Genomic DNA, 20,242 nt, shown 5'->3' on the forward strand with positions numbered 1-20,242 from the left:
AGTGTATTTTTCACATATATTGCTGGAGTAATTCCCCGTCCCAACTCTAGTCCACCTTTCTGCAAGGCCAACTGCGAAGACAATGTGAAAAAGTTTCGCTTCACCCCCAAAATAAATTACCTATTGGGGGGGTGGGAGAGGTGGGGTGGGTATGTGAAAATATGAAGGTAAAAAGTCCCAAATTGAAAAGTTGAGAAACCTAGCAAAATCTTATAAGGAGTTGGGCTACTCCCCCCCACCCCCCCACCCCCCCTCCCCCACCCCCCAAATTGCTAATTTATTTTGGGGTAGAACCTTAACTTTCTTCATAGTATTAGAGCGGGTTAGCTCACGTGTGAAAGTCTAACGGCCACATATGTTCCACGTCACCCAATATCTGTTGTCCACATGCTAGACTTGAAAATTCGCCACATGTGCAAGGGTGTGTGAGAATGTGAAGGTAAAAATCCCACATTGGAAAGTTGATAAACCTAGCTAGGGCTTGTAAGGAGTTGGGCTACTCCCCTTATTGCCAATTGATTTTGGGGTGGAACCTCAACTTTTTTCATCTACCTCCCTAACAACAGCCCACCATGCCATGTCTAATCCCACCCACAATCACTTTATCTCTTTTAAGAACAGCCCTTACGCTACACCCCTTAACCAACCATTCCATTACCCTTTGACCCATCCCTAACACTACATCCAGATCTCCACCGCCATCTTGCTCCTGCCACCTTTTCATCTCTCCTCCTTCTATCATGTGCCCTCCGTTCATCAACCCCTCTTCGGCCTAAACATAAGGACTAAATTGGCCAAATTAAAAACATAAGGACTAAATTGGTCAATATGGTAAAACACATAGACCATTTTGACATTTAACCCAAAATTGTATATAGTTCATTAATTGAACATAAGTTTGCACTAAGCCATAATTGAAACAACCGAAGACACCAAAATGCTAGATTTAAGATCGAAAATTAGTGAAATTTTGATAATTCCTGATTAAACGGTAAATAATGAGCAAAATTCTGATCGTCGATCAAACAACGAAATCTTGCCAATCTGAACATACCGTCATGCTCATAACGATGTGAGGAGAATGATAGGTCCAAGTGGGCTGTTACTAGGTGGCCCATGTGCAGCGAGTATCGGCGGGTGACTTGAATAGATTTCCAATGACCACGAAACTTTAAATCGGAGGTCTCCACCTATGCCAAAAGGTCTAGCAAGATGAGACGAGCAAACTTTATACCTACATCGATGGTCGGATGTGGCTGGAAGTGTCCAAATTTGAAGGTTTTCAGACAAGAAAATCCTAGAATTTCTCCACCATCGATTGGGCTTTTTAGACAAGGTAAGAGGTTGGGTATTTAGGGAAAAAGATAGAGGAGAGGTTAGGGAGTATTTTTGGTGAATGAAGCACAGATGGCCGAAAATTGCCGATCGAAGCTCTACAATTCTGAATTATTCCAATGTTATTTGGGTCAGATCTGGGTGGATAGAGTAGAGGGGAAGGAGAGGAATCTTTTGTGGGTGGTGGCACCAGCTTGGGTGGTCGAACAACGAAGAAATTGGTGGTGAAAGTGGCGACACTGTGTACATTGATGAGAGAGAAAGGGAAGAGGTCATAAGAAAGAGATAGAAAAGGAGAGAGAAATGGTTGGCGCCCCTTGGGCCAGCTGGCGTGCCTTGTTAAAGAATATGACTTTCCCAAAATTACGGTTCTGCCACTACACTTCCGTTAATGTTAACTCCTTTATAAAACTATAATTACGTATCTATGAACTCATGAGAACGAGCTCTACGTAATGGAGCGAAGAAAAATTTCAAAACTAGTCCCGAACAAAAGGTGAACCCTAAACCACTTAGAAACCCTAAGGTAAAACCATCATTTCACTTTTAAATTTTGAAATTTAATAAAAATATTGGGACAAGATGTTACATGTAGCACAAGCCAACGGTCGTTTCCCGCATGATGCTCCAGACTTGTCTTGGCTTAATTGCCATTGACCATCTGGGCATATCGACCAATCGCCGGCTGCATTCCACCATCCACACAATCTTTCTCTCATCAAGAATGTGACCTGTTGTTCCGGAACACTAACTAGTCGGCTGTTGCTTCTCAAGATTTTCATCCATTGCCAATTGAGTTCGGGTTGAAATACTCAAATTCTAATATGTTATCAAAGCAGGCTATCCAAGTAGAACGCCTAATAGTCTCATATACTCCCACACCACCCAATAAGAATTGTTTGAAAGTTTGAAACATTGCAATAGTTCTTATGAATTGGATGCTCACATTCTAATACTAGCTTGCATGTAGGCTTGTCTCTTCCTATGTTGTCATACTTTATTAAATTTCACTTCCTATTTTCTTAACGATAAATGTTTTGAGAAACTATTGTGTTACTAGAATATCTTCATGTGGTGTTACTGATTCATGGCCTATATATGAATAGGGTGATGAGTTTGTACTTTAGTAAAAAATCAGACGAAGGTTTTATGTAACTTTATAGATTACTTAACATTCCTTAAAAACACATACCATTTAAGTCAGTAGTACATGTAGAATTGCCTATCAGCCAGATGCAAAATTTAATTTTCCTACCAAGCCACATCCGAGAATCTCCAAATACAGATTTTTTTTACTTTCTGTGAATGAACAATTTTAATGACCAATATCGTCTGCGTCTTTTCTCTCCTTGACTTACCACCTTTGTCAATATCAAAATAATGACATTGAGTCTTAATCTTTCCTCTGCTTTAGCTATGTATATAGATCTGTGTGGGTATAGTTTAGAGCACTAAAGAAATCAATCCTAGAGAAGATTAGAGAGTTTCTTTACCATGGCTAGGACAAAGGTGAAGCTTGCATGGATAGAGAACGATAGCGCTAGAAAGAAAAGGTTCCGAAGGAGGAAGGGAAGCTTGTTGAAGAAAGTTAGTGAAATAAGCACCTTATGTGATGTGGGTGCTTTCGCCATTGTCTATGCCCCAGACAGCGACGAGCCAGATGTGTGGCCTTCTCCCTCTGAGGTGAAGGAACTAATTGCAAAGTTCCAGAGCATCCCAGAAGCAGAACGGTCCAAGAAGATGACGGATCACGAGACTTACCTAAAGGAGACAACTGCCAAGCTAGAACAGCAATTGAGGAAGATCAAGAGGCAGAACTATGAGATGGAGATGAACGACATCATGCACGATCTTTACAAAGGTATGCCAATGTATCTACTTGAAACTAGTAAAATAAGTGATCTGGCTTCTTTTTTAGAGGAGAAAATGAAGGAAATCTCAAAAATTATGGAGCGTCTGGAGAAGGATCTTCCACCAGCTGATGTCTCTTCTCAGGTGGGTCGTGATCATGAGAATGTTGCTGGAATGAGCAACAACAATGCAGCAGGAAGAAAAATTGGAGGCATCAGACTTATGGGTTTTGATATTGGAAGCAGCATCATTGGTGATAATGGAGGTGGTGAGGAGTGATAGAGGAAGTGCCTCATGAGGTAATTTGGAGGTAACTTTGAATGTAGTTTTATGAAATAAATAAAATGACAATCAAAACACATTGAAACATCAGAGAAAGCATATGCATTTGTATGTACTTCTCTAGTTTTGTTGTTTGATCATTTGTTTGTTTGTCTCTGGTTGTTTTTATTTAGTTTTTGTTTTTGTCTCATTGTGTTTGCTTCATGTATCCATTAATTTCTTAGGATCTAAATGAAGTTATATCTTTCTTTCTAATTGTGCCATTGTCTTGTTTTAGTTTTAAGCATAACTTTTAAGGCCATCCCTAATGGGGGCCTTAAATGGGGCTCAACCTCCTTGAGGCTCTATAATATAGAGCCCATGTGTAAAAAGGCATTCCCAATGGAAGAGATTTGGGGCCATATATCATAAAGCCCCACCGGAGTTGTCTCTAAATCTATGGACTCTGATAGAATCCTTAGAGCCCAAGAGGGTCCTACATTTTGAAAAGATGCAACATACATCAGGCTTTGTTTAATGTTTTTTCTTTTTCTTCTAATAGCCCGACTTTTTCTACTCCTTTTGTTTTTTGTTTTCTTTTTCTTTTTTTGGTTTGATATTTCCTTCTCTATCTTTTTTTCCTTTCTTTTTGCTTTCAATTGTTATAATTTACCTTTAGAATTACTACAATTTTTCTATGTTTCTTTTAATTTTTTAAAATTATAAATGGGGTAGAAATGTTATTTTTTTTTATTTTTTTATTCATTATAATTTACCTTTAGAATTACCACTCCATATATATATATGTAGAAATGTTCATTAAAAAAAAAAAAAAAAAAAAGCAAACATAACATAAACATACAATAAAACTAACTAAGTTAATAACAACAAAAATCAACACGTAAAATAAATTACATCATAAAAAAATTCATATAGAGCCTCGGACATAGAGCCCCCCATTATGGAATACTTTTAGAGCCTAGAATATTCCTACGGAATCTAAATGGGTCTCTATCCACCATTTTTAGAGCTCTATTTAAAGACTATATGATTAGGGATAGCCTAACTCACGTAACAAGAAGAACACGCATGTGTATTACGTGTTATGTATATTTTGATTAATTTTTTTAGGATTTGGGTGAAAAATTTGGCCACATCACAAACTACGGAAACATATATTAATAAGTTCATATCTGAAAAGGAACAGGTCATTATATATGTGTAATCTAGAACTCATATATTTGATTCAGTCCATAGTAGAAAAATAACAATTACCATGCTATGCATATAAGTATGGCATTGGGGGAACCTGAGTGGGATGACTAATTAAACGGTGTAAACATTAGAAAGGGAAATATTTTGTCCACCCAAGAGGGTATAGGGAGATTAACTTTCCAATCTATGACATTAGTTGGTTCAATATAACTGGAACAGTCTATTTTTTGGATAATCATTTAAAAAGCAATTCATTGGGGAATTATTTAGTCATTTGATTATTATCATGATTATTTTAGGAGGGCGTATTCAATTAGGATTTTAATTGATTGTTTTTGAAGCTTAAAAGTTCAGTGGTATTCAATTAAGATTTTTAAACAATGAATAAAAGTCCGATAGTATTCAATTAGGATTTTAAAATAGATATTGTTTATCGTGGAAACGTTCATCTATGTTTGATTTCAAATTTTCCAAATTGTAGGAATATAATTAAATAGACTTAAAAATGAAAAGCTCAAATCATGAGAATAAGATGGCATCGAGAGGTGAGGCTTTTGGTTTATGGAGATTGTGGCAAACAAGAAAACTCGTCCTGAGCTCTGGCATCACCTTATACTTCCATTCTTCTTTTCGAAATGCAGATTGTGGAACTATCTCACCGTGGAAGAAAGCCAGAGAGACTTGCCAGGGAGAATGCTGGAAGGATAGCCCCCTCCCCATTACACCAGCCCCTAAGCAGTTTTCTCCTTCTGCCATCAACATTTTTGTTTGAAAACCCCATCAGCATGAGGCTATTAAATTAAATCCCAATAATATATATTTTTTTTAAATTTCAGAAATCAAAGTGCTTTATTACCAAATGATTTATGATATAGATGAAAATGATACATTTCTCATCCTCTTCTTGAAATTAATTAGAAAGAAAACATTGTCCCATCGATCACCTCCCTCTCTCATCAACTAATGGGAAGAATTTCTTCTTGTCCGAGAGTGAGCCAAGCTTCTAAACTACTACATTTTACACTTGGCGCGACGAAGAGAATTTCGTCGCGCAAAATATATTGTAGTCGCACAAATTTCAACGCGAGAGAAACTTCGTCGCGCAGAATCCGTCGCGCAAAGATCGTGAAGAAAGACTTTGCGCGACGAAGTTTTTTCATTGGTCACGCAAAGTGACTTTGCGCGACGAAACAATATTCGTCGCGCAAAGCGACTTTGCGCGACGAAAAAGATTGGTCGCGCAAAGTGACTTTGCGCGACGAAAAATATTGGTAGCGCAAAGTTATGCGCAACGAAAAAGATTGGTCGCGCAAAGGTTTGCGCGACGAAATATATTGGTCGCGCAAATTTTTGCGCGACAAAAAACATTGGTCGCGCCAAGTCTAAAAAAAATTTTAAAAAAATAAAAAATTCCCGCGTCCAATTTTTGGTACCAAGTTTTGCGCGACGAAATATTTTTTGTTTTAAATTTTTTTAATTTAAAATAAACTAATTTAATAGTTTGCGCTACGAAATATTTTGTCGCACAAGGTTTTTGACTTTTTGTTTTATTATTTCTTTAATATGAATTTTTTTATATGAATTTTTTCAAATTTTTACTTTTTAAATTTAATTTAATTGTATGATTTCTTTTTAAAATTACTTTAATTTAAATTGATATTAATTTTTACTTTTTAAATTTAATTTAATTGTATGATTTTTTTAATTACTTTAATTTAAATTGACATATTCAAAATAAAATTACATATGAAAAATAGTGATTAAATTATCCAATAAATATATATATATAATATTCAAAATGTACACATAAATTAACAAAGTACAATAATAAAATCCTAATACAAGCGTATTGTGGTGGTAGTGGCGGAGGATATGTTCTGATAGCTTCTTAATCCTCAACTTTAGCCGTCAAAGTCTCGATGATTCCCTACAAAAAAAACAAATATGGTCAAATAACCACACAAAAAAAAAAAAAAGGCATAATCTCCCCTAAAATTGTTATACCACAAATCCAACCCAAACTCCAATCCCTCCCCTTTACTCAACCCCAAAACCCACACAAACTCAAAATTAACTCCAAAAACACATATTAATGAAAAAAATTTAAAATTTGGAGAGAATATACCTTTTGGCAAGATTGAGAGTGAATGAGAATGAGAGGGAGAAGTGAGTGTGAGAGAATTAGAGAAGATAGTGATAGAGAGATGAGAGAGTGAGTGAGAGAGAGTGAGAGATAGTGAAGAGAGAGATGAGAGATTAAGTGAGAGGAGTGAGTGAGAGAAATGGTGGGATTTGGGACGAGGGAAAGAGAAAGGAGAGGTAAGAGTAGAGAAAGGCATTGAGAAAATGGTGGATGAGTTATTTCGGTTTTAAAAACCGTATCACTTTGCGCGACGAAAAATATTGGAATATTGATCGCGCAAACTTTTGCGCGACGAAACATATTGGTCGCGCAAAGTCTAAAAAAATTATTTTAAAAAAATTAAAAATCCCCGCGTCCCATTTTTGGTACCCGCCAAAATTTTTAAATTTTTGCGCGACGAATATAGGAATATTGGTCGCGCAAAGTCTAAAAAAATTATTTAAAAAAAATAAAAATCCCCGCGTCCCATTTTTGGTACCCGCCAAAATTTTTAAATTTTTGCGTGACGAATATAGGAATATTGGTCGCGCAAAGTCTAAAAAAATTATTTAAAAAAAATAAAAATCCCCGCGTCCCATTTTTGGTACCCGCCAAAATTTTTAAATTTTTGCGCGACAAAAAATACATATTGGTCGCGCAAAGTCTAAAAAAATTATTTAAAAAAATAAAAATCCCCGCGTCCCATTTTTGGTACCCGCCAAAATTTTTAAATTTTTGCGCGACGAAAAATACATACTGGTCGCGCAAAGTCTAAAAAAATTCCCACGTCCGATTTTTGGTACCCGCCCAAATTTTTGCGAGACGAAAAATATATATTGGTCGCGCAAAATTTTTAGCGACAAAAAATATTGGTCGCGCAAAGTCTAAAATTTTTTTATTTTTTTTTAAAATCCCGCGTCCCATTTTTGGTACCAGTCCAAATTTTAGAGTTTTACGCGACAAACTGTTGGTTGCGCAAACTTTTGAGAGACGAAAAATTGGTTCGTAACACAATATTTATAAAAATAATTGTTATGAATAATAAAAATAAAAATATTTTATTTTACAATTTAAAATATAAATAAGGTTAAAGCTGCTTAATAAATATATATACTATTCAATTTCTTAAGTGTTATACATACAAAATAAATAAATTTAAAGCTACTTAATAAATAAATATATAAACACACACCATTCAACGATCCAACCGTCAGACTTATTTGTATATACTTCAAGATCGTATACCCCAAAAATCTCAAAAAACAAACATTCAGAGATCTAGTAACGAGACAAAACTTTTCGATGGTTATAAATGAAAAATTACGATTTAACGGTTATTTTAACTCTGATTTTGATGATTTTTTTTACAGCTACACTCCTTGACCATATATGAATACAATGACTGAATTTGATCTTCAATTTAAAATATTTACACTAGTGGATACCACAAAATCTTATGTTATATCTAACGAACGTATAAATAACCTCTTAATTGTTAGTGAATATATTATTTTGATGGCATATGCATTCACCAAAACTAGTTTCAACGATCCAACCGTCAAACTTGTTTGTTTATACTTCGAGATCATATACGCCAAAAATCGGAAAAAATAAACATTCAGAGATCAAGTAATGGGACAAAACTTTTCGACGGTTATAATGAAAAATCACGATTTAACGGTTATTTTAACTCCAATTTTGATATTTTTTACAGCTACACTCCTTGACCCTATATGAATACAATGACTGAATTTGATCTTCAATTTAAAATATTTACACTAGTGGATACCACAAAATCTTATGTTATATTTAACGAACGTATAAATAAACTCTTAATTGTTAGTGAATATATTGTTTTGATGGCATATGCATTCACCAAAACTAGTTTCAACGATCCAACCGTCAAACTTGTTTGTTTATACTTCGAGATCATATACGCCAAAAATCGAAAAAAATAAACATTCAGAGATCAAGTAATGGGACAAAACTTTTCGACGGTTATAATGAAAAATCACGATTTAACGGTTATTTTAACTCCGATTTTGATGATTTTTTACAGCTACACTCCTTGACCCTATATGAATACAATGAACTAATTCGATCGTCAATTTAAAAAATATATTTTCTAACAAAAACCCAATCTGAACAATAATAATATATTTTTCTAACAAAAATCCGATCCGATCTAAAATAATAAATTTAAAGCTACTTAATAAATATATATACTGTTTAATTTCTTAAGTGTTATGCATACAAAATAAAAAACAAAAATAAATTAGTTTAGGCGACGAAATGTTTGGATTACGTCATGCAAAGATTTTAAAAAATATATATTTTATTTTTATAAGGACTTTGCGCGACGAAGTTTATTGTTTCGTCGCGCAAAGTCACTTTGAGCGACGATGTATTGTTGTCGCGCAAAAGTTTGTCGCGCAAAGTCTTTGAGCGACGATGTATTGTCGTCGCGCAAAAGTTTGTCGCGCGAAGTGACTTTGCGCTACGAATTGTTTTTCGTCGCGCAAAATTTGGTCGCGCAAGACTTTGGGCGACGAAGTTTTGAGATTCGTCGCGCAAAGTGACTTTGAGCGACGAATAGTTTTTCGTCGCGCAAAATTTGGTCGCGCAAGGGGTTTTCTTTACTAATGTAAATGATCACTCCTTGTTTTTATGCACTAGGGTATTGATATATATTCTAAATAGAACAAGGGATTAGGCGAGATTAGCTCTTCAGTATCGGTCATTGAATGCACCCAGCCCATCCTCTTGATCATAATATTATTAATAAGGGTGTTGACTTGTTATTATCTTGCTTGATGTTCACTTCATATATTTTCTTTTGTATGTTTGTACTTTGGTTTTGTTTCATTTTTCTAGCTTCTTAACCTTGTTTTTGTGTGGGGTTTTAATTTATGTAGGTTAAAGTTTCAAGCTTTTTGTTTAGAAATAAAAGAGTAAATCATACAAATTATTATACAAAGTTGTTCATTTTAGAAATTTATAGTAAGAGCCAAGGAAGGAATAAAAAATCTGGCCCCTCTCATCCTATAGTGTCATTCCTTATTAAGTTTCACTTCCTAATTTAACGATGAAAGGTTTGTATGGCTTCATAGTTGATTGAACATTCCTTAAAGATACATGTCGCTTCCAAATTGTTCATGTGCATTTTTCAACACTTTCCCTATAAATTAATGATAACCAATTCCCTCACATTTGCCAGATACAACATTAAATTCTCTTACCAAAAACCATAGTCCGATAATATTCAAGTACATATTTTTTTCACTCCCAATGCATGAATGACCTACATCATCCTGCACCGACTTCTTTGATTTTTCCAATTTTGTCAAAGTCTATATAAGGAAATTGAGTCTTATCTCAGCTGTCCATGATATATATAAATCCCTAGGGGTTACATAATTTAGAACACGATAGAGTTTGAGCCTAGAGAAGTAGCAAATAGCTTAATTACTAACTAGAAAGCAACACCAACCATGAATAACAAGCTGAAAACTGCATGGATAGAGGATGATAAGTCCAGGAAGGCCTGCTATAGAAAGAGGAAGATATGCTTGCTGAAGAAATTAAATGAGCTTACCATTTTATGTGACGTGTCTGCCTTTCTCATCATCTATGGCCCCGAAAAGGACGAGCTGGTCGTGTGGCCTTCCCGCCCGGTGGTGCAAGAACTGCTTGAAAAGTTCTTGAGGCTACCACTAGCAGACCAATGCAGAAAGATGCTGGATCAAAAGGCTTACCTCAAGGAGAGGGCAGCCAAAATAGAGGAGCAAATAAGAAAGGCTAAGAAAAAGAACCATGAGATGAAGATGAAAGACATCTTGCACAAAATTCAAGAAGGTAAGCCACTGAGTGAATTTGAAACTAGCGACCTAGTTGATTTCATTTTGTTTTTGGAGGAGAAGATGTTAGAGATCCAGGAACGGGTTGAGCTTTTGGAGCAGCATGTTCCACAAGGTGCTGGTGAAAAAGAGAAGGGGAAGGAGATTGAGAACAATGCTGTTAATATCCCTCGAAATGAGAATATTACTGGAGGCATCTGCAGCAGCAATAATATGGGAGAAAATGAAAAGAGTGGCTTTAGACTGATGGGTGTTGATATTAAAGTGGGGCATGTACTACATGAGGGCAATAATGGAGGCACTCAGAAGTGATAGGGTTTGGCCTCATGGGTTGTATGGAGGTGGCAACGTTGATGATGTTGGGCTTCCTTATGAAAACCTAGAAAAATCGCTTCTTTCTTTGAATCACAGTTGATGTGGATAGGATGAATAATAAAAAAAACAATCACAACAAGATCAAATTAGATCTAGGGAACACCTGCATTGTACTTCTCTAGACTTTGTTGTTTCCCATGTGGTTGTATTTGGTTGTGTTTCTTTAGTTTTTGTTCTTTGTCTAATCATGGTTGATCCATGTATCCATTTCTCAACTATAATGGAACATTAATATGTTTGCTTTTAATTCTATGTCATTGTCTTATTTGCTTTAGTTTTAAGCACATGCAGTTATTTGTCATACTTTTAAAACTCTTTTAAGGTTTAGAAATTACAGTAACACTTCATGATTATTCAGAATTCATAAATAACGAAAAAGGCCCGCCAAGTTACTTTAATAAAGGATTAATGAAACCCATTAGAGACTTAATTGCTAAGCACATAATCTAAACCGCCTTGGGAGTGGGTTCAAGGAAACACTTATTTCCAAAGATATAACAAATAAATTTCAACAACTTTTTTCATAGATTTCAACTTAGATTTCTAAGGTATGTCATAAAGGTTCCAAGCCTTCTTATTTCCACTTATTTCCGGCCAATAACATTATTATACGTGTGATAATACTTCCATGTGGAATAGCATTATTGGTCGGGGATAGAAAAATAGTGTTATCCCAGTTGCAACTAAGTTTTTCTCCATATTGAGAGCTCTGCCAAGCAAGGCTTTGGTATTGGTTTTCATGTGAAAACTATTAATAGTTGAGGTGCAGGAGATTTCAATAGAATTGCGTCTTAGTCATTTTAAAAAGCCGAAACTCGCTAATTACTAATTAATCGGAATTCAAAAATAATTTTGTTTTTAGTGATTGTCTTATATGTTCTTTAATTTTAATGTTTCTTAAGGAGGCTTTTTTAGTTTCGGTTGTATTTATAATTCATACTGAGTTTTGATTCCTATTAAAATTGCAGTTTTAAGAAAATTTTCTACAAGTTGACTTTAGTTTAACTCAATTGCTTTTACCATTTATCCAAATGGATTTTAAAGATCTTTGTATCATTCAATGCATAGAAAATAACTTATATAGAACCAATTCTCCACTCAATTCACAATGGTCTGATTAAGAGTCAGGTTTCTTGGCATGCAAGTTATTCAATTTTCATTTCATCTATTAGGCTTTTTCCAATGCTAATAATGACACGTTAACATTATTCAATCTTCGTCTAAGAGCATCTGTAATGGTTAGGATCAATACAATATTATTGCATGACATTGAACTAAAATAGTAAAATATAACTTGTAATGGTGTGATTTAGTTCATTGCAATAGGCTAACCATGGGACCCACATGCTAATTAAAAATAGAAAAAATTACAACAATTAATGCATTATGCCACTAAGAGCATATGTAATGTGTTAGATATATGCCTTAGAAGCCAATATTAAATGGATAATTCTAAAAAAATAATATATAATAGTAAAGGGGCAAGAACGTTGCTTTAGATACAGAACATACACAAAGTAAAACTTTGCTTTAAAAAGGAGTAGTTTTTGCTGTTTGAGGCTATTCGGAATTGTCTTCTGTTGCCCTATCTTTTACTTAGCTCAATGTGTTGGAGAAGAAGAATGTTGATCTGACCGACAAGCTTTCGGCCGAGCAGACCCGTCATGAAATGAGGATGTCTAAAATGAAGGAGAGCATGTCCATGTTGAAAAGTTCCCTCGCTAAAAAAGAAAATGAGCTCAACTCTTCTGCTAATGCCATGCATGGTCGCAATGAGGCTTGCTTCCGTCTAGAACGCAAGAATGTCGACATAACCCAGAGTTACAACAAACTTCTGGTTAAGTTTGACTCATATTATAAAGTTGCTGAACAATCCAAATCTGAGTTCATTATCAACGTATACAAGTTAGGCTACTTGGACTGCAAGAGTGGGGTCGCTCTTTGTCATTCCATTGAAGATGAAGAAGTCAAGATGTTCTGCCTGACATGCCCTCTACTCAAGGTGAGCAGATCAATGTTGTGGACAAAGAGGCAGCCAAAGAGTAGATGGCTGATGAGACTGCAGCTGATGAACTCGTAGCTAAGGAAGTCGATGTCCAGGAGGGTGTAGCTGGTGATGCGGCGTTGAGGGTAGAATAGCAAACAGCTGGAGCTGCTGAATAGGTAGCCGAGCAAGTGGCCGAGTTGTTGGCCATGCCCGATCAGGTAGATGGATTCGTGGAGGATATAGCTAAACCTGATGAGGTCACAGGCTGATAGAATACCTTTGCTCTCCTAATAGAGTATATGAAAACTTCATTTATCTTTTCCATGTTGTAGTTTTGTTTTTCTTTTGCAATTATTAGTCTTGGTTGTCCATCTTTCTTGTGTTGAACTTTGGCCAGTTGGTCACTTTATTATGAAAATTTTAGTTTTTTAAACCAACATTTTTGTTGGGTCTTGTGACATGCTAGCGCCTTGGTTGTGTATCTCTCTTATGATGCTTGAATGTTTACCCACCACTTACTTAAAAGGTGCTATTTTGCATATCCCTTAAGATGCTCTGGATGTGGCATGCGTCTCCCTTAGGATACTTTGACAGTTTGGCATATGTCTCCCTTAGGATGTTGTAGAGGGTGGCCCACACCGCCCCTAGGACATTTTGGGGAGTGCCTACGTCTTCCTTAGGACGTTTTGGCAAGTGGCCTACGTCTCCCTTAGGATGTTTTGGCAGGTAGCCAATGTCTCTCTTAGGACGTTGTGGTAGTAGCCTACATCTCCCTTAAGACGTTTTGGTAGTTGCCTACATCTCCCTTATGACGTTTTGGCAGGTGTTATATGTCTCCCTTAGGATGTTTTGGCAGTTACCTACGTCTGCCTTAAAACGTTTTGCAGTTGTCTATTTCTCCCTTAGGAAGTTTGGCAAGTAGTCTACGTCTCCATTAGGACGTTTTGGCAGTTGCATACTTCTCCCTTAGGACGTTTTGGTAGTTGTCATGCTTCTTCCTTAGGATGCTTTTGGATAGTGGCCTATTTGGCCTGCGTCTCCTTTGGGACTCTTCATTGTAGTTGTCCTGCATATCCCTTAAAATGATTTTGGACGATATCCTACGTCTCCCTTAGGACGTTTTAGATGTCTTCATGCGTCTCCCTTAGGACACGGTCTTCTCTCGAACATGTCTTTTGAAAAACTTGAACTTTCTTCGAACTAAAATGGAGTGGACTTAGTCATCTACTCGCCGATGTATTGCAATTCATTGTCAATGACCAGCGACTATGGGCAGCCGAACTGGCAGATGATGTTTCTCCAGATGAATCGTTCCACGTCAGCTTCTTTAGTAGATGATAGAGCTTCGGCCTCTATTCATTTAGTAAAGTAGTCGGTGGGAATGATCATCACGTCCTTCTTGACAGGTGTTGGCAACAGGGGACCCACTAAGTTGATGGTCCATTGCATGAATGGCAATGAGCAGTTCCGCGGATGATACACTTCAACAAGTAGACTAGGGACATACTTATAGCGTTGACCTTTGTCACGCCCCAGACCCGGGGGTTGGTGGAAACCCCGCCTCTGGTGTGTGAGAAAGTAAAATAAAATAAAAAGAAGCCGAAATATGGGTTTAAAACTTCTCTTATAAAAATAGCTCCAAAATCTTACAACTTTACAATAAATAAATAAAGCTTTATCATTCTCATCTAATTCAACCTCAACTGGTTTAGTTCTTGTCTTGCTCACTAATTCATCTAAAAAATTAAATAAGGTGAGGGATGAGCAACCACCGCTCAGTAAGGACATGAGACCTTACCACATTAGATTGATATAACTAAATTAAGTGACATGCAATCACACAGCCGAATATCACATTAATAATAATACATGAATGAATGTTCTTCATCTACTCCCGTTAATTCATATAACTGGACAAGCAGACCTGCACGTCCCATACCATGCTTATACCACTTGGTCCCGAATGCCTATTTATATAAACTAACACCCATTTCAATCATCTCATAATTTCTCTTTTGTTAGTCATCTTATCTAACTCCTTGTCGCCAGTCCGAATCACCCAATAAAAACTATGTACACTGTGGGATCTCTGATACGTAGTACCTGCCAAGAGTTAGACTCAACTACACAAAAGACTATTTTCATTACCCTATTTTCCATCATTATTTTCTCAATCCAACAACTCCAACCAATTTCCATGACATGATATAATTATGCCTTTCACATATCCCATGTATCTCACAACAATGTAACCATTTAAAACATCACCAATGTATATACAATTATGCCAATATTGTTCAAATAGTTAAGAATACATAGACACCCAATACAAGGAACGTCAACCAAACTGTAATATCAAGAACTCCATTATAATATCACACATAATATAGAGCTCATGAAATTTAATTAGATCAATCCCCGTAAAGGCCCCCAAGAAACCCCTACCTTGACACCAAAACTTTTGCTAGAAATGTACGGTGTTTTCCCAATTTTCTACCGCATCCACAAACTCAGTCTCCCACTCTTTTTCTTAACAGTCTTCTCTCAAAATTTCTTTCTAATTTCTCATGTTTTGAAACTATAAGGTTATGCTCCTATTTATAGTGGTTATAGGGATAGGATAAACTTCAATATTAAAAGGATAAGAACATCCAAATTTATCCAAAAGGTCAACATCTTAACAAGATAAGATCATCCAAGTTTATCCAAAAGATAAATATCCTAACAAGATAAGATCATTCAAGTTCATCCAAAAGGTAAATATCTTAAAAAGATAATATCATCCAAGTTTATCCAAATGATAAATATCTTCTTTTATCCGTTTAAAATATGAGTCTTCACAACCTCGATCACATCTTTTGACATACTTCATAGAGTCATGGTGTTGAAAGCACCAAATATATGTTTGAGCAAATTTCCGCACAGGGAATATTCGCGAGTTGGTTCCTCAATCTTCGATCTTCCTTCTCTCTCTTCTTCGATTCCTGTGAAAAAAAATATGAGTAAATAGACAACACCCAGGGGGTGTTGGCCAAATGCCCTCCAATGTCTAAGTTAGTTTGATTGGATCTTGATGAAGATACGACAATAGCTAAAGTGGATGAAATTTTCTATCACGGGGAGAGCCAGGTGGCCGAAACCGTGTGTGGTGGCACTTAACTATGTGGGAGAGATGAGAAAGATAGTGGCGGCAAGAGAGGATTTTAGGGTTAAAAAAATTTACCTTGAATGCCTTGTGTAGCCATGTATTTATAAGCTCTTTGTGTGTTAGGTTTTTAGGAGAATAATCCTTATTTGGTTAGGATTATTCTTACCCAAAAAGATAGGAATTATTGCAAGAGGTTTGGTGGAAATTGGTTCCTTGACTTAGGGATATATTCCTATCTTGAATCAAAGATAATTTTCTTAATTAGGATAATTAGTTGACCTAAGAAATATTCTTTTTCCATGTGTCGTCTCCTTATTGGCCGGCGTAATATGTGTTCCCGCACAATTCATATATATACTAAAAAGAAAAACTACAAGTCATATTAGTGATTTCCCTCTCTTGGTTACACATTTCATTTATTTACCCACAAAAAGAAAACTACAACTCACATTATATTGGGCATATGGGTGATTCCCTCTTTTGGTTCTACAAATTCATTTATTTTATTTTATTTTATTTTCCAAAATACAATTAATTTATTTAAAAAGAAAAACATTCAGCTCATACTTGACTAAAAATAGGTCTAATAGGCCAAAAAAAGAAAAGGAAATAATTGTCTACCTAATATATATACCAATTAAATGTCCATTTATATTTCCTTTTTTAGAAATAATTTTATATGTATCATCATTTTATATGACTAAAATGGAAACACTTTACAATATATTTTCTGTATCATCATTATATTTTCCATCTTGGTTATATTTTCCATTTTATATGACTAAAATGGAAATACTTTGCAAGTCTCACTGCTCGCCCAAGGCTGAGGCATGCACTTGTTTCACCCGATATGACTAAAATGGTAATACTTAGAAGGAAATAATCGGCCACCTAAGACGATAGAGAGATTAACTTTTAGTTGTAGATTTTTTTCGTTTCTGGTTAATCTTCTCATATGTAGTTGCACTTATTCGAAGTACTAAATGGTCATTTCATCCCTTTAAATTGGCAAAATAAACTTTACTATGTCATTATTTTATGTAATATATGTTTTAAATGTGTTGAAGCATGTTTGACAAAAAAAATTGTTGAAATTTTGGCTTATTTTGTGTCACATAGGTTAACTTTCGATAATTTTGGCTTTAAAATTCTTCGAGGATTTTCTCGATAATTATTTTTGTGCTTAAAAATGTTAATTTTTTTTAACGAAACACTATATAATCTCAAAATATTCAAATATTACAAAAGAATGTAACAATTTTAATGACCAAACTACCCCTGTATCTTTGAGAACAAATGTCATACATGATATAAATACGCTTGGATGGGTGGAGTATAGAGTCATCAACCATGACAAGGAGAAAGGTGAAACTTGCATGGATTGTGAATGATGCTGCTAGGAAAGCCACCTTCAGAAAGAGGAGGGCAAACCTGTTGAAAAAACTGAGAGAGTTGACCATTTTATGTGATGTGAATGGCTTGATCATCGTTTATGGGCCCGATAGCGACGAGCCTGTTGTGTGGCCTGAACGCCCAGTGGTTCAAGAACTACTGGCAAGGTTTCTCAGCATACCGGAATTCGAGCGGTGGAAGAAGATGACGAACCAAGAGACTTACCTCAAGGATAGTGCAGCCAAAATACAAGAACAAATAAGGAAGATTCAGAAGAAGAACAATGAGATGGAGATGAATTATATCATGCACCAGATTCTTAAAAATGGTAAGCCACTAGATGCATTTCACGCTAGAGAGCTAACTGATTTGGTTTTTTTTATGAAGGATAAGATGAAAGAGATCGAGAAACGGATCGAAACTAAAGAGATGGATCCTAATGTTCCACCATGTGCTCCTCCACATAATGATGAATGGAACGCTACAGAGTCTTTGTTTAATTATCTGCACAAGGAAAAGACGAAGCAAATGGAGAACATTGTTGGAGCTAGCAGTAGTGTGAGGAGTGATATGGGACTGCCCGAATATACCTATTTTGGTAGTTCTGTTAATCCTGCAAACGGGATAGGGTTTCCTAGCGTGAACTTTGAAGGCAATTACAGCTATGGCGGAAGTGATTTAGGGCTTCCCAAGCAAATTCATAACATTGCTGGTTCGAGTAGCAGTGTTAGGCATTATGGAACTGATTTGGGGATGCCTCACGTGAATTATGGAGGAAGTTCTACTGGTGGAAGTGAGATGAGGCATGACATCCTTCCACATTATTATGGGGATAATATTGTAGGCAATACTGGATGGGGTACTAGAGAAACCAATGCTGGATATGGTGATAGACTAGGGCATCTGCCCCAACAGCTGAGCGTCGAAGGTGATAAGGGAAGTGGATTAGGGTTGCCTGCTGGATTGTTTGGAGGTAACAACGGTGGAAGTGATGCAGGGCTTCCCTATGATGTTACCAAAACTTGAAAAAATCCATGCTCTCCTTGGATTGCAACTTACTTTACTGTGAATCCAAGAAAAAAAAACACACACCCATTAATGTACTCTCTGCAGTGGTGTTTGATGTCATTTGGTTTGTTTTTTTCCATTTTCCCCCACATTTTTAAATTAATGCATCAAAGTTTTCATCTTTAATGAATTATTGTTATATTTTATAGTAATATTATGCAATTTACTAGTGTGTATTTCTTCTTTTAGCTTAGTCAGATGAAGTCTCGATACATGTTCCTTCACCAAAACTGAATCATAAAAAGTCGGGTAGACAAACTTTACATACTAAATTTGACGATTCGAGTAAATTTTATTAATAAACATAGAAAGATACACATAGTTACGTGACGTAATAGAACCAGCTACCTAATACCTATTTTATTTTTTCGAAAATTTTCGGGTAGTAAACAGCCTACCTAATACCCAGCTAGATCCGCCACTTCTCTAGCCCATCTCTCATTTCTCGCTCTCAGTGAAACAAGCTACCCATATCTCATCTATGTCTCGGTAGGTGATCTACTAATTTGGGTACTCGTTTGAAATGTTTGAAGAAAAAAAAATTTAAATAATAATTTGGAGGGTACCCATTATATACGTCCAGATCAAATTATAGACATTTAAATTTAGAACATTGGTGTCCATAGAGCATATAATGGGTGTCCGTAGAATCACTCTATCCAAACTATAGTAAAAGCCCAGACTCACTCAATATGAAGCTCTCGTATGAACCCTAGCTGTCTTGGGCACTAATTCGAACCCAATGTATACTTGTTACCTCCAAGAACTACGGCTACAAAAGAAGTTCCTCCCCTATGAGAACTTTTTCAAAAGAAAACTCAAAAACTTCCTTCATGCCCGTTTTACTTGTTAAGGAAATTTTACTATATTATGTGAATAAATTTGGTGATTCTAGTATTGGTGAATAAATTTGGTTTTTTTTAAAAAATGTGTTAATTGTAGCACTTTTCTGACATATTCCATATATGTAGAGTCAGGGTCGTCTTTGAGATTTTGAGAGCCCCGTGCTAAACAGAAATTTATAGCCTCACATAATCTAATGCAAAAATATTTAGAACTAAAAATCATCATCAATAAACATGTAATGACAAACCTTACTATCCAAAAATCATTCACATTGTATTTGTTATCTTTATTTGAATAATTAAAACTATTACAAGAGGATATATATACTATTGGTTAGTTTAGTTTGATGTGTTCTATTTATAAATATTTAAAATTTGTTATTATAATGGAAAAATAATAATTAAAATAGGTAGAATGACTTCAATAAGACTTGAACACAAGCCTTTCTATTAAGAGATATGCACTATAAAGCCAAGTCCGTCATACACTTTTATAATAATATGTAGCACGCTAAAGTATATATACCATTTCTATAATATTAATATATATAATATAAAGAATTTTTTTGTTCGGGGGACTAAAAAATAAAGGGCCATATGCGGTGGCGCCACTTACACCACCCCAAGGCTACCACTGTGTAGAGAATAAGGAACATGTTAGAAAAGTGATACGGATAACTTTTTTTTTTTCCTTTATATTCCATATATAGCTACGGAGAGAAGAAGTTCTTAATTCCCTTCCCAATATATAGTGGATTGAAGTTTTCTCTACATGAAGTATTTCTT

At 35.6% G+C, this 20,242-nt stretch overlaps 3 protein-coding genes across 3 annotated transcripts; all 3 read left to right on the forward strand.

The window, feature by feature from the left end:
- On the forward strand, positions 2,817-3,523 carry LOC18769551 (agamous-like MADS-box protein AGL80). Its single transcript, XM_007202891.2, has one exon. It carries the CDS (start codon positions 2,830-2,832, stop codon positions 3,463-3,465), a length of 636 nt encoding a protein of 211 aa, XP_007202953.2. The 5' UTR covers positions 2,817-2,829; the 3' UTR covers positions 3,466-3,523.
- LOC18769986 lies at positions 10,276-13,096 on the forward strand. The gene is made up of 2 exons (XM_007201939.2): positions 10,276-10,914; positions 12,617-13,096. The coding sequence occupies exons 1-2, from the start codon at positions 10,276-10,278 to the stop codon at positions 13,094-13,096; spliced, it is 1,119 nt and encodes a 372-aa protein (XP_007202001.2).
- Positions 17,502-18,569, forward strand: LOC18769088 (MADS-box protein SOC1). The gene has a single exon (XM_020568981.1). The coding sequence runs from the start codon at positions 17,502-17,504 to the stop codon at positions 18,567-18,569; it is 1,068 nt and encodes a 355-aa protein (XP_020424570.1).

The sequence above is a fragment of the Prunus persica genome, chromosome G7, assembly GCF_000346465.2.
Source record: "Prunus persica cultivar Lovell chromosome G7, Prunus_persica_NCBIv2, whole genome shotgun sequence".
Classification (NCBI taxonomy): Eukaryota; Viridiplantae; Streptophyta; class Magnoliopsida; order Rosales; family Rosaceae; genus Prunus; species Prunus persica.